Source organism: Geotrypetes seraphini, chromosome 9 (assembly GCF_902459505.1).
Source record: "Geotrypetes seraphini chromosome 9, aGeoSer1.1, whole genome shotgun sequence".
NCBI classification, from domain to species: domain Eukaryota; kingdom Metazoa; phylum Chordata; class Amphibia; order Gymnophiona; family Dermophiidae; genus Geotrypetes; species Geotrypetes seraphini.
This window is the reverse complement of record NC_047092.1, coordinates 170,421,884-170,437,763: the sequence shown is the minus strand read 5'-3', so window position 1 is coordinate 170,437,763 and position 15,880 is coordinate 170,421,884. Positions and strand designations below refer to the sequence as shown.

At 46.1% G+C, this 15,880-nt stretch overlaps 1 protein-coding gene across 4 annotated transcripts in view; it reads right to left on the bottom strand.

Annotated features, from left to right (window-relative positions):
• SKIL (SKI like proto-oncogene) overlaps positions 1–15,880 on the bottom strand; it is a 55,236-nt gene that overhangs the window by 11,855 nt on the left and 27,501 nt on the right. For all 4 annotated transcript variants that reach the window (XM_033958265.1, XM_033958267.1, XM_033958264.1 and 1 more), the window contains one exon: positions 2,106–2,330. In XM_033958265.1, coding sequence (XP_033814156.1) covers positions 2,106–2,330 — 225 coding nt within the window. The remainder of the gene's footprint in view (positions 1–2,105; positions 2,331–15,880) is intronic.

Genomic DNA, 15,880 nt, shown 5'->3' with positions numbered 1-15,880 from the left:
CGATAAGGAACTGAAATGTAGGCCAGCAAAATGCTGGTCTACATTTCAAATAGATGCATCTGATGAGCAGATCGAGGAAAGGGAATCTCCTTGCTGCGATCAGTTTAGCAGCTGCAGCAGGGAACCTGTCCCCCCTAAGAAGTTGGTGGGCAGTTAATTCTGCGGGAGTGATCCCACAGGTGCCTTAACTCCTCTTTGGTATCTTGCTCAACAAATAGTTAATTAAAGCCATTTGTCTCCCAAGCTTTGCAAACAACTTACTTGTATGTACCAAAGTTATCTCAAAACAGGCAGTATGTCCAATGCACTACCACAACATACTGTATTTTTCGCTCTATAAGACGCACTTTTTCTTCCCCAAAAAAATGGGTGGAAAGAAGGGTGCGTCTTAAGGAGCAAATATCCAAACCTCCCCCCCCCCCCCCCGGCGGTCCGGTGCTGCTCCGTGAATGCCTTTAAAGCTGCAGGGAATGAAAGATTAATAAGAGTATGTAGCAGAGGGCGATGTAACTTCATTCATACCTAGAAGAGGAGGAGCCAAAGCGAATGCATCCACACCAGCTCTCCTTATAGGAAGGGAAAAGAGGGAGCACAGGTACAGCGGGTGGAAGGGCATGGCGGCAAGTATTTCCATCTGCAGGAGGGGTACAGGCAGAGCTATAGTAGTAAGGAGAGGGAACGGTGAGGTTTTTTTCCTTCTATAGGAGAGGGTACAACACTCCTTAGCGGCTGAACGTGCGTGCACACCCCCCCCCCCCCCCCCCCGAACATGTGCTGAAACCCTGCTTTTTCCAGCTCTTGGAGAAATCCTGCATGCATGGTGAAGCAAGGCACAGCGCGAGCTATAGCTACTGCGGCCGGGGCACGCAGTGAGAGGGGCTGGGTGGCGCGTGGCTGTGCAGTAGATAAGCATGCAAATGGGTCCTTTGCTGGTCTCCCAGCACTGTTGCGTGTGAGCAGGGAGAGTTGCGCGAATCCTAACAGCGGCTCGTGCGTGTTTGCTAGTTTCGTTTTTGCTGTCTCCTGTTTTTCTGTTCGATTTTTCACAAGGCCAGTGAGATTTAGAGTTTGTACTAGCTACCTAGTCATTTTCTAAGTATTTTGGAACTAAAATAAGGAATGGGGGAGTTTGGAGTGGGTACGGGGGGAGGGGGTCCTGCCTGCCTGCCTGCTTGCTTGCCTTGGGGTGAAGAGCCCTGCCTGCCTGCTTGCCTCGGGGTGGAGAGCCCTGCCTGCCTGCATCTAGGCCACTAGGCCTGCCTGCCTGCCTGCCCTGTCCCGGCCTACCACTAGACCACCAGAGGGGGGGACAGGGGACAGAGCCTAGCAGGGAAGGGGGGACAGGGTGCAGAGCCTGGCAAGGATTGTGGGATTGGGTGCAGAGCCTGGCTGGGAGAATTTGGTTCAGAATGTTTTTTTTCTTGTTTTCCTTCTCTAAATCAAGGGTGCATCTTATGGAGCGAAAAATATGGTAACCCCTACCAGAAAATGCCTGTACATACAGGTATCAAATATCAACTGTACTCATACATTTACTGTCAAAATTACCAAACACATCTCAGAAAGGTTTTCATGGTCTCAAAGGCTATATTTGTACAAAACTCAGGCCCAGTATAAAATTGTGCCTCATCTGTCAAGGTTTTTTCTCAAAGGAACAGAACTAATTAGGCCCTTAGCTACACAAACTGCACAACATGATATGAACAGGAAACACCACTGGCCTGCTAATCACACCACTGAATAGTATGACTGATTTCCTTGTTATTAGAATAACATTCTAGGCTCCCAAAAGGTACAGATATCAGCACATAAGTTTCTATATGTGATCTGATCAGTGCAGCTTACTCCTCCTGGGCACCTGTTCTGTGCTATGGTTTCATGGTATTTGAAAATGTCCATAAACAACTAAGCTGACACCCAATCAATCTCATTTCAAAATAGAATTTGATTCTTTCACACTTTGTTGCCGATTCTTTCACATTTTAATTTCTGAAAGCATTATAAAAGGAAATCACACTACACATTTAACTCATGGCTTCTGGAAATACCACAATGAACTGTGAAGAAAGAAGCAGATCAGAGCAGCTGTTAAGGTCATTCCTCACCTGTACTGCATACTCTGCTTCTTTGTCTTTTCCTAAATTTGAGTCACAGGTACATTTTCGCTGCTTCACCTGCTCCAGTTTATGTTCCAAGTCCTTCTGTTCAACATAGAGTTCTTCCATTTTTTCTGCATGCTCCACCTGCACAGCCTCCAGTTCCTTCTGTAAATTCTGTTCTTCCCCGGCCACCTCTTTCATGGTCTTGGAACTGGTTAACTTTTCTACTTCCTGGTCAAAGAAAATTACAAAAAAATTATACACACTATAGGACATAAAGCACAGTTACTTACCGTAACAGGTGTTATCCAGGGACAGTAGGCAGACATTCTCACATGTGTGTGACATCATCCACAAATACCCGTATGGACAGCTTTAAAAGTGTATCGTCACTTTAAATTTTTAGAAACTTTGCGAGTGCCTTCCCACCCGATTTTGGCTCGTGGTTCCTCAGTTCCATTAGCAAGCCAAGAAGCCAACCAGGGGAAGTGGATGGATTGTGTGAATATCTGCCTGCTGTCCCTGGATAACACCTGTTACGGTAAGTAACTGTGCTTTATCCTAGGACACAAAAAAACTAAAAAAAAATATATAAAATAAATATATATATACTGCACAAGATACTAAATAGAAACCACAAGAAGCAGTAAGGTCTAATAGACCTTTAGAGTGACCCGCTCTGTCTCCAGCACTTGAGCACTACAATTTCAATATAACAATAACGTGATAATAATATAGAAGGGATTCTCAGTGTGAGGTAAAAGCGAAGGCAGAAGATTCTCCAGCACTTACACACTAGTGAAGATTAATTAACCTCCACCTGCACACCATCATTGAAACCCTTCTGTGTGCTCAAATCAATAATTAGTGAAAAAAATAATAAAGTGCTAATAATAAATCACATTCTTTGGTGCAAGAGTGAAGACAGAGCAGAGGACTCCAAAAGTCTCCCAGCCGACTCCTAGATGAACAATGAAAAACTTAGCTTGGAGGCATGGTCCAGAGAGATGACAACGGCAGGGCTAAAGAACCCACTGCCGAATAAGGTTCTACCAAGCCCGGTTTCAGAGACTCAAGGTCCCTTCCTCAGGAACCTGTGGCGTTGAACGGACAACAGTCATTAAGCCATGAGTGGCATCATCAACAGGCCAGCCGGAGAGAAGTAGGAGGAGTTAACAGAGTGGCAGGCAAACCGCGCTTAAAAACTGGGCAGGATAAGTACGTCATAAATGAGCAGCCAATACCAACTTCAGATCAGTCAGCCAATGAGCTACACGATAGTGTTCCACTCAGTGCATTCATTGAGGCCATGAGGGTGAACAGTGTTAAGTTCAAATATCCAAAATTGTTCTCGGAGTTGGATACCGGCAGTCTTATCACCTCTGACCTCTGAAGTTCAAAGGGACTTGTTCAATGATGAACCAGGTAAGATCAGCAAACCCATGGCCCTTATTCAAACATTGTGGGACCATGGGAGCAGAGATAGTAGAAGTGTTCAGCCAGCTCTTATGTTCAGAGTCTAGTTTTTATTTTGCGGCTGGTCCATCCCACATACAAAAGGTTACACGGACAGATGATAACATAGATCACCTATTGGGACAGGGAGGTAGTATGCTGTCTTAGATGATACTGATGTTGAAAAATAGGATGACACCAGGTAGAAATGGATAAAGAGTTAAGCATACATTACATTGTCCACAGGGTTATCCCAGGACAAGCAGGCAGCATATTTTCACATGGAGGAAGTGTTGGCCATTAAGAAAATAAATTTTGCAATACTGCTTGGCTGAAGTGACCATCCCGTCTGGAATAAGATTCCAGACAGTAGTGAGATGTGAATGTAAGAACTGAGGACCAAATAGTAGCTTTACAGATCTCAATTGGAGTACAACGTAAGAAAGCAACTGAAGCTGCCATACCTTGGATTTAGTGTGCTGTCACACGACCCCTGAGTTGCAGCCCAGCCTTAGCATAACAGAAGGCAATACAGGCCACAAAACATGTTCTCTTGGATAAAGGCCAGCCCAACCTGTTAAGATCAAAGGAGATGAACAGTTGAGATTTTCTATATGGCTTAGTCTGCTGTAAGTAATAAGCCAAAGCTCGGTTGCAGTCCAAAGTATGAAGAGCCGTTTCTCCAGGGTGAGAATGAGCCTTGGGAATAAACACTGGAAGCACAATGGATTGATTCAAATGAAATTCCATGACTACTTTTGGGAGGAATTTTGGATGGGTGCAAAGCACTACTTTATCATGGTGGTAACCTGTAAAAGGCAGGTCCACCACCAGCGCTTGAAGCTCGCTCACTTGACGAGCAGAAGTAATGGAGATTAGAAATACCATTTTCCAAGTGAGATATTTAAGATGAGCCAAAGACATTGGTTCAATAGAAGGCTTCATCAGTCTAGAGCAGTGGTCTCAAACTCGTGGCCCGGGGGCCACATGCGGCCCACTAAGTACTATTTTGAGGCCCTCAGCATGTTTATCATAGTCACAAAAGTAAAATAAAACAGTTTCTTGATCATATGTCTCTTTAGATATAAATTACAATATTATTATTAAGACTTAGCCAAAAGGAAAGATTTATAAACTATAGTTTTACCTCATGCAAAATTGTTATTTCTTTAATAAGACATTAACTGTTTTTTTTTTTCTGTGGCCCTCCAAGTACTACAAATCCAAAATGTGGCCCTGCAAAAGGTTTGAGTTTGAGACCACTGGTCTAGAGCAGTGCTCTTCAACCACTGGTCCGTGGACCAGTGCCAGTCCACAGAAATTTCCTGCCGGTCCACAAGACTGGCACGCGCATCAGGCCCAAAACAGTGCTCTTCAACCGCCGGTCCATGGTGTGTTCGATGCGGCGTTATCTTTGAGTCAGCTCCTTCTTCCTCACCGATTCAGTGCACAAAGCCACGGGCAGTGGCTCCTACGTGCGTCCTGTGCCTGAACCGGAAGCCTTGGCTTCCAGATGAGGCACGGGATGTTCAAGGAGCCGCTGCCCCCAGCTTTGTGCACTGCATCAGTGAGGAAGAGGGAGCTGGCCTGAAGACAACACCGTGGGCGGCATAAAATGGCCAGGTGTGAGCAGGCCAGAAGGTAAGGCATAGCATGGAGGGAGGGAGACAACAAAGGTTGGGGTGAATGATTTTATTTTTGAATTTAGTGATTAAATTATGTCAATTTTGAGAATTTACATCTGCTGTCAGTGTGCTTTGTGTAGTTTAATTTTGTGGTTAACCATTATGTGTTGTTAATAAGATTATATTGTGTGTATCTATGAAAAATGAATGGAAAAAATGATTTACAATTAGTACTATTATGGAGGCGGGGTCTGGGGTGGAGATTGGGTAGAGATGGGCGGGGTCTGGCCCAGTGTTCTTCAATTGCCAGTCCACAAAATAATTATTTTATTTCTGCCGGTTCATAGGTGTAAAAAGATTGAAGTACACTGGTCTAGAGAGAACGACATTGAAGTCCCAAACCAGAGGTGGTTTTATATTGAAAAGTCCTTTCATGAATCTGGAAACAAAAGGATGATCAGTCAAAGGTTTACTGTTGACTTGGTCCATGAAAAGCATTGATAGCACTAAGATGAACTCCAACTGAAGTGGTTTTAAGACCTGAGTTGGATAAACGTAAAAGATAATCCAATGCTGAAGATATAGAGGATAATGAAGCATGATGATGATAATGATGATGATGATGAAGAAGAAGAGTACACCACTTAGAAAACCATGTCCACTTCTGTTGGTAGCACTGCTGTGTAGGTTTTCTGGATGACCCGGACAGGATCAGAAAGATCAGTGTCAGCTGAGGTCATCCCAAGAGGTACCAAGCTGACAGGTGCAAGGACTGGAGATTGGGATATAAAAGAGATCCTTGACTCTGTGTGAGAAGACATGGAAAGATCTGCCGGTGTATTGGTTCCTTGACATTGAGCTGAAGTAGAAGGGAGAACCACGGTTGTCTGGGCCACCAAGGGGCTATCAGGGTCATGGTGGCCGATTCTCATTTGAACTTGACTAGTGTCTTGAGAATAAGAGGAATTTGTGGAAATGCATAAAGGAATTTGTGCATCCAATCCAGGAGAAAAGCATCCGCCTCTAGACATTGCGGAGAGTATTGTCTGGAACAGAATTGAGGCAGCTTGTGATTGTACGGGGATGCAAACAAGTCTATCTGAGGAGTCCCCCAAAGAGAGAATATCTGATGCAAGACCATAGAGTTCAGCACCCACTCATGTGGTCAGAGAAATCTGTTGAGTTTGTCAGTGAGAGAATTCTTCTCTCCTTGAATATAGACCGCTTTGAGGAATATGTTGTGAGCAATAGCCAGTTCCAAATCTTCTCGGCCTCTTGACAAAGAATGAGAGAACCTGCTCCTCCTTGTTTGTTTATGTAATACATTGCCACTTGATTGTCCATGTGTATTAGTATGACAATTAGAATTAATGTGCTGAAAAGTTTAAGAGGATTTTGAATGGCTCCAAGTTCCAGGAAATTGATGTGTGCAAAGACTGTCCAGATGAGCTCCCCAAGTATATTTGGACGAATCAATAGTCAGAACTTTCTGATGTGGAGGGATTTGAAACAACAGCCCTTTGAAAAGATTTGAGGAATTCATCCACCACTGCAGCGATTGACGAAGTGAAGATGTGACTGTAATCTCTTGTGAGAGTGGATCTAGAGCTTGAGATCATTGGGATGCCAGTAACCACTGAAGTGTCCTGAGATGGAGTCTCGCAAAGGGAGTAATATGGACTGTGGATGCCATGTGACCCAATAGTATCATCATCTCTCTGGCTGAGATGGACAGAAGGTGATAAGCTTGGTTGCAAAGTTGAATCAAATAGTCTTGTCTTTGCTGAGGTAGAAACACCTGAGTTGAATGGTGTTGAGCAGGGCCCCTATGAATTGTAGAGTTTGAGAGGGTTGAAGTTGAGATTCCGGAAAGCTGACTTTGTACCCCAGTGCTGAAAAGACAGGATTGTTGAGTGTGTTGCTGAGAGCACCCCTTGAGGAGAGGCATCTTTTATTAGCCATTTGTCAAGATAAGGAAAAACTTGGAGTCCTTGAGCCTTTAAAGCTGCTGCCACTACAAGGCACTTGGTGAATACTCTGGGCGAGGATGCCAGGCCGAAGGGCAGAACTTTGTACTGAAAGCGTTGTTGGGCTACTTGAAATCTCAGAAACTTCCTGTGGACAGGATGAACTGATATGTGGATATAAGCTTCTTTTAGATCTAGAGAGCATAGCCAATCATTTTGATCTAAGAAGGGATTTAGAGTCACCAAGGACAACATTCAAACTTTTCTTTTATCAAGCATTTGTTCAAGTCCCTGAGGTCTAAAATTTGGACGTAGACCTCCCGTCTTCTTTGGGTTGAGAAAATAGCAAGAGTAGAAGCCCTGATTTTTTTGAGCAGGAAGTACTCTCTCTATGGCATTCAGATGCAATAGAGATTCTATCTCCCGAAGAAGGGTCATCTGCTGAGGGTTTAAAGAAGACTCTTTTGGAGGTGTAGTGATGAAACGAAGAGAGTAATTCTCTTAAATGACTTTGAGGACCCACAGGTCAGTTGTTATCAGCCGCCAGCATGGATGGTATAGTTGGAGCTGACCTCCAGTTGGCTGAGGTAGAGGCTGAAAGAGAAACTGCAGCTATGCTCTCCATGAGCACGTCAAAAAGACTGAGCAGGTTTTTGAGGAGCTGCTGGTTGAGATTTTTGAGGCCGCTGTTGCTTCTTCTGCTGAGGTGGATGGGAGATAGAAGGTTTGACAGCAAATTGCCTCCGATAGGAAGAGGAAGGTTTAGATGACTGTGAAGCCGAGGGAGGCTTAGACTTTGTTCAGACTAAAGAATTCCAATTCTTTTCAGGTTGAGTTAACTTTTGTGTGGCCACCTCAACAGAATCATCAAAAAGTTCTTCTCCCAAACAAGGAATATTAGCTAATCTGTCTTGGCGGTTGGTGTCCTTATCTGAGACTCTCAACCACGCTAGGCATTTCATAGTCACTAACATAGAAGATGCTCTAGATGACAACTCAAAGGCATCATAAGTAGATCTTGCCAAATACTTTCTGGTTTGGGAGAGAGTTTGAAAGATGTTGCAAAATTCCTTTTGAAGATGCTGCGCAGGAATATATTTGTCAAAGGAAGGTAATATTTGTACTAGATGTTTCAGACAACAGGACATGTAGAAATTGTAATTAAGGACTGTTTTCCAACATAGAATTTTGGTAAAGGCAAAGTCCAAATTTGTCCATAGTCCTACCTTCTCGACCTTGTGGTGCTGAGGCATAGACTCTTGAAGCAAAAGGCTTTTTCAAGGTTGATTCCACAAGTAATGACTGATGTTAAAGTTGTGGTTTATCAAACCCTGGAAAAGAAATGATTCTATAAATAGAATTAAGATTTCTTGGAGCTACTGTGACAGTCAAGGGTATTTTCCCAATTCTTATGAGAATGCCATGCAGTGGTAATTTGAGGAGCTCTTTGGGAGGCTCATCATAGTCCAATGCTTCCAAATATTCAGCACTGAAGCCAGAGTCAGCCTCCAGTTTGACAGGCAGGTCTTTGCCTAGCTGCCTAATATATTTAGTAAAAGACAGTCTTTCTGTAGATCTTGTTCAAGGGGATCGATGCTTTCGATGACTTCAGTATCAATCCGGGGAAGATGAAGAAGAGGATCGGTGAGCAGCTCTTTTGCACCTTGAAGTGCGTGATGAAGATCGGTGCTTTCTTGACTTCGAACGTCGAGTAGAAGAAGGTTGATGTCTCAAAGTAGTGGATCGATGCACCGATGGAGAACTGCACCAGTGATGCGATGATCGATGTTGGGGAGGAGAACGCCGAGTCGAGGATTGATGTCGACGTTCCAAAGGATAGCTGACTGCGGTACTGCGGGGCCTCATAGCAGTATGTTCAGACTGGGCCGGTACCGAGGGAGTCAATGTAAGAACTGGTGTATGGAGTTCGAAAATATAACCAAGCTCCCTTTGGAAGAAGGAAGCTTGCTTTTCCCGAAATGAAAGCACCAGTACCATTGGCTTATCTGCAACGGCTTATCTGCAACGGCTTACCTCGGAGGTGACCTCAACAAGGATGCACACCGCGAAGGAGAGACAAGCCACAATAGTGGAGAACTTGGGCGTTACTGCTTGGTCTGCATCAAGAGATTCGATGCTGTTGTGACCTGCGACGCTGTTTGGGAAGCTGGCGGCTTCCCTGATGGTGAAAGATCATCAGATACTGATGTTGATGCAGGAGTCTTTGATGTCAATGGTTGCGAGGTCTTTTCGATTTTCATGACAATGCCAAACAATTTCTCCTGCAGAAGCCGACAAGCTTAGATAGACACTATAGACACTTGCAGCACTTTTTAAAACCCATTAACGGTTTCGACAAGGACAGGAATATGGCTTCAGCAAAATTAAACTCAATTTTGCCGGACGGAACCCCCCTACCCCCCTTCCCTAGGAAGTATTTCTTCACTGAAAGGATGATTGATCGTTGGAATGATCTTCCACTTCAGGTAATTGAGGACAGCAACGTGCTCGATTTTAAGAAAAAATGGGATAAGCACGTGGGTTCACTTCGAGGAAGTGCTTAGGGGAGAGGGTTCTTTTTTTTTTAATCAATAAATGTTTATTAAAAGTTTTGTAGTGTGAAAATATACAAACCAGAATATAAATGTCAGGGACAACAAATGTGAGGTAAGCACCTAATAAACACACCAATACACAGAATGCTCCTCCATCAGTACAAATATCAAAAATAGCTCCCAACAGTAGTAACAAGCCCCCAACATTTATCAGTAACCAGAACTCCACAGTACCCCCCCCCACCCCTCCAGCATCAGCACCCTTCAGTAGGGACCCCCTGTTGTTTCTTCAGGTACGTCCCCCTCAAGCACAATCCCCCCCCCCCAGAAAGAAGCTCAATGTAAAGATTCGATTTTTTCTAATATTCGTGTCCAAGTCCGGGTGTAAGTGTAAAAGTACCCATGACGTTTTGCAATAGACAGTTCCATTTGAGAAATAAACTGAAGTTTTAAAGTCCAATCCAAATGAGTAGGTGCCAGGCCCTGTTTCCAATGAGCTGCAATCAAGCATTTAGCGGCCGCCAAACCCCAGCGCCGGAGCTTGGTTTGCCAGGAATATGGACTAACATTGTAAAGGCCTAATAAACATCCCTGAGGAGAAAAAGGCAATAAAATCTGTAACAAGTGTGATAAACATTCCACTACTTTCCTCCAAAAGGGCTTCAAAACTGGACAGTCCCACCATATATGCAAAAAGGTCCCCTTATCCAGCCCACATCTCCAACACAATGCAGAAACAGTGGGAAACATGCGCTGGAGACGGGCAGGCGTATAGTACCAGCGGAGGACTACTTTATAGGCATTTTCCTTAATAAGTGCACAAGAGGAGGCCTTGCCCACTTCCAGGTGAATTCTAGACCACTCCACATCAGAAAAAGTACAGTGCAAGTCCACCTCCCAAGCCCGCTGATAGAGAGCCGGAAAAGAAAAGGAGCCCCGTAGATATTGGTAAAGAACAGAGATGGGTTTAGGCATGTTCCTAAGAGTGACCCACATGTGAGCAAAAGGGTCGAGAGATGGAATGGGCCCCCTATCCCACTTCTGAGAATTAAGAAAATGGCGTATCTGAGAATAGGCCAAAAAATCTCCCTCGGGCAAGGCAGCACTAATCCGGAAGGTTTCAAAAGACACCAGGACCCCCTTCTGAAGCACATCGCGAAAGGTATATAACCCCAATCGTGCCCACCGCACAAAAACAGAGCTTTCCCCACCGGCCGGGAACATTGGCTCCTCCCGCATCGCACCAAGAATCGATGGGACTACCCCAGCCCCCCAGCGCCTTCTAGTAACACACCACATTTTCAAAAGATGTTCCAAAAACGGGTTCCCTGGAACAGCCAATTTCCTAATACCCATCGAGGAGGACCAAAGCCAATGTTTCAAACAGGGGCGTCCCACAAAATGCTGTTCCAGGCGCACCGCCAACTTAAAATCAGCGATCTCCCAATCTAATAAGAGGCGCAGCTGAGCAGCCCGGTAGTACCACAACAAATTTGGCACCGCACGCCCCCCTCTATCCCTGGCCGCCCACAAAGCAGCTCTAGAAATACGAGGAGGTTTCCCCTGCCAAATAAAACGAAAAAACAAACCATGTAACTGTTTCAGCACTAAATATGGGACTGCAACCGGCAGTGTTTGAAAGAGAAAGAGCAAACGGGGTAAGACATTCATTTTTAAAACTGCAATGCGACCCCACCAAGACAACCAAAACCCATTCCAGCGTTGAATATCGGTTCGGACTTGGTGAATAATCCTTGCATAGTTAGCTGTATACAATTGGGATAAATCAGTAGGTATACGGATCCCCAGATAGCGAAGAACCCCAGGCGCCCAGCGAAAAGGAAACCGATCAGCTAACCGACGTTGATCCTCCACCCCTAAGGTTACACTCAACAATTCAGATTTATCCATATTTACCTTAAATCCCGAAACCTGCCCGTACTCCAAAAAAAGATCAACTAAAATCGGTAGCGAGTCCTCCGGATCCCGAACATACAATAACACATCATCAGCAAAGAGTGCCAACCGATGTTCAATATCCCCCACCGTCACCCCCAATAAGTCACCATGTTCCCGAATACGAGTGGCCAAAGGTTCCATAGAGAGAGCAAACAACAGAGGAGACAAAGGGCAACCTTGTCGGGTGCCTCTCCCTATGGAAAAAAAATCACTATAAACCCCATTAATACACACTGTGGCTCTTGGAGCAGCATAAAAGGCCTGCACCCAGGTCAAAAAGAAAGCTCCCAACCCCATCCGTGTCATCACCTGCCATAAAAATTCCCAATCAACCTGATCAAAAGCCTTCTCGGCATCAATCGCCAATAAGGCAACTTTATCAGATGTCCTCTGTGCAGCCCACATAAGGTGTAACGTGCGTCTAATATTATCACATACTTGTCGTTTTTGAACAAAACCAGATTGATCCAAATGCACCAAAGAAGGCAGTACCCGACCCAGACGAAGAGCTAAAACTTTAGCTAGAATTTTTGCATCAGTATTCAGCAACGAAATCGGCCGATATGACCCACACCCCAGCGGATCTCTGTTAGGCTTAAGCAAGATCGAAATCCCGGCCTCCCCCATAGTGGAGGGCAACGGGGAACCTTCCCGCACCCCATTTGCAACTCGAACCAACAACGGAGCAAGAACCTCGCGAAATAGTTTATAAAACTGATTAGTATACCCATCCAGGCCGGGCGATTTCCCCAACTTCAAATTAGCAATGACTCCCATGACTTCTCCTAACTCAATAGGCTCATTAAGCAACTCCCTATCCTCGTCGGAAAGTCGAGGAAGCCGCAACTGCGAGAGGTACCCCTCAGTAGCCATGGGATCTCTACCCTGCGAAGTCCCATACAAATCAGAATAAAATTTAAGGAAAACCGACCTAATAGCTGAGTCAGTACGATGCATCATCCCCCCCGCATCTCGTATTGTCGTGATTGCCGCTCTCGCCTGTCTCAGTTTAATTAACCTAGCCAGACGAGACCCAGGTGTATTATTATACTCATAAACCGTTTGCCTCAAGCGGATCCTCAAAAACTCATACTCCTCCGTCTGTAGTAAAGAAAGCTCCGCCCGTACCTTAACAAGTTGCTCATATACTAAGGGGTCCTGGTGTCTCTGATGCAGCCTCCCTAACCGCTCCAATCGTTCATGAAGCGCCAATGAGCGCTGAGCCCGCCGACGCTTATAACGAGCACCCCATTTTATAAAAATACCCCGAACTACCACCTTCAGGGCATCCCATAAAATCGCGTCACTGACCGTATCATTATCATTATTCTGGAGGTACTGATCTACTGTCTCATTCACCTCCCGAACCACAACAGGATCCTTCAATAAAGACTCGTTAAGTCTCCAAAAACGGCGGCCCTCCCCGGCCCAATAACCCGCACAAGTTACCCACACCGGCGCGTGATCAGAGACTTGAATATCTCCAATTTCCGCCCGGCGAATCCCTTCCCACAAATTACGATGGACCCACAGCCCATCTATACGTGCATACGATCTATGTGCATGTGAATAGTGAGTGTAGGTACGCTGCGTGGGGTGCAACAACCTCCAGCAGTCTACCAAGCCCAGAGAAGAAAATAAAGACAGTAAAGCCCGTCTAGCAGCCTTAGACGGTGACCGAGTCCCACCCACAGAGTGATCCAAAATAACATCAGGTGTAACATTAAAATCCCCACCAAGATACACTGACCCCTGCACAAAACCAACCAGGTCTTCTTTAATAGACCCAAAATAACTGGCTTGTCCTGTATTGGGGCCATACAAATTGATAAGGGTGATGGTACGGCCCTGTATAGTAGCCACAAGAGCCAAACATCGCCCCGCACCATCACGATAAACTTGATCAACTACTAGCCCTAGTCCCTTTCGTATCAATATGGCCAAGCCCCCCACCTTCTTCCCTGGTGTCAACCCCTGGTGTGTCCAGATCTGGTCATAAGTGTTGGAGCGTAAAACCGCCACATCACGTGGCCTCAAATGTGTTTCCTGAAGTATACAAACATCCCATTGCATGCGTGCCAATTCCTTATACACAATACTACGCTTACCTGGACTATTAAGTCCATTAACATTCCACGAACCTACAGTAAGAAGCTTCTCATCTGCCCTTGCCCTCCCCTCCCCTCCCCTAACCCCCCCAATCCCCCCCTCCCCCCACCCCTACGCTGCATCGAACCCTGTACAGTAGGATTCGCCAGCTTACAGAAAGTGCAATCCTCTCCCAAAGGCATTTATAACCCCTCTCTAAAACATTGAAACAACCAAAGTGCAGATCCACACACTTACTCAACGTGCCACTCTTTCTCCCCCCACCTGCACTCAACCCTCAAGCATTTCACCAACTCCCAAACCCCATTCAGACCAGCAAAAAACTCCCCTTGCCCCTTAAAGCCAAACAAGCAAGTAACAATACAACCCAACATCACATCTTGTAATAAAGAACTGGATGTTAAAGAAAGTCACACATCTTTGGGGGTGCCAGTATCCACCAGAGTCCCCAGCACAGCCAAGCCTACTCATAGAGGCTCCCCCGCAACCAAAAGATCAAATCCGGCTCCATAAAAGTAGTACAGTATCCGAACCCCAATCAGGTGTGGGGTTTTGCTGATTTCTTGCCAGATCGCAATGCTGTAGTCCAAGTTGCACTCTGCGCTGATGTGGATGCCACAGCTGGAGGCCGTTCTTCCTCCCGTTCGGTCCCACAGCCCAGGGCTCGCATCTCCGCCCAGGCCTCCGACACTGTGCTCACCCTCCGAGATGTCCCATTAACGGTCAACCACATCCCAAAGGGAAAAAGCCAACGGTATTTATGGCCCCCAGAGCGTAAGGCGTAGGTGACATCTTTAAACGCTCTGCGTTTCTGCAAGGTAGACCACGCCAGATCCTGGAATACTCCCACCGCCAAATCCTTCCACCGGAATGTAGCTTGTCGTCGACCAGCCAATAAGATCCGCTCCTTCACCGTAAACTCCCCAAAGCAAGCAATGATATCACGGGTGCTCTGGGCACGTGCAGCTCCCAGACTGCGGTGTGCACGCACCAGCACTATAGTATCAGGCAGGTCCGCTCCATCAGCTCTCAACAAATGCTCACAAAAGTCCCGTACCACTGCCTTGCAGTCCCTGTACTCCTCTGTTTCAGGGATGCCTTTAAAGCGCAGGTTGCAGCGCCTAGACCGATTCTCAAGGTCCTCAACTTGGGTTTGGAGGTCCCGGAGTTCAGACGACAAGCGGGCCGAGGTCTCAGAATTAGAGGTCACCACCGTGTTGAGGGTAGCCACGTGGTCCTCCGATGCTGATACTCGGGCTCCCAGCTCACCAACCTCTGACCGCAGCTCCGCAATCGCCGCCCGCACGTCCCCTCGCACCCCAACAATTTCCGCCTTCAGCTCTTTGAACCAGTCCGTGATGGACTTCTGGGGCGCATCACCAACTTCCCCCCGCTGATCGGGGATCCCCTCGTCCTCCGACTCCGATTGAGTCGCCGGTCCGGCCGCCATTTTTTTTTTCTCCCCCACGCTGCCTGCTGCCTCCGATCCCGATTTCTCCGGCGGATCGCCAAAGAATTTAAATTTATCTAGGCGCTTTCGGGTCGCCATGAAAGAGGGGGTCCGGGCCGTCGTGGTTTGTGGCTAAAGAAACGCACTGTGGAAGCGCCAAGCACCAAAGTCGCAAAAGCCCGACGGAGCTTCTGCTTCACACTGCCATTCGGCAAGATGACGTCACTTCCGGGGAGAGGGTTCTTAAGAGTGGGCAGACTTGAGCCGATGGCCCTTTTCTGCCATCATATTCTATGTTTCTATGGGGTGGGGCCCGTATTGCTAATCGATGCTGGAGGGGCCCATCGCCATTTGGAAAAAATAATGTTGATGCCCTCTTTCATCGGGCCCCCCTGACCATTTTGGGCCCTAGGCACGTGCCTACTTGGCCTATTGGTTAATCCTGCCTTGCGTAAGGGTGCATTGAGGCCACTTTTTACTGCAGCTTAGTAAAAGATTCCCATAGATTACAAACATCCAGTGAGGCTAAATATGAGGGGCTTTCAAAAAGCACAAACCGTACTGTCTACTTACCAATTAAATTTTTAAAAAAATCAAATGAAAACAAAAAGGGTTTTCATAATTTTAATTGCCATCTCAATAACAAATCAGATGATTCTAT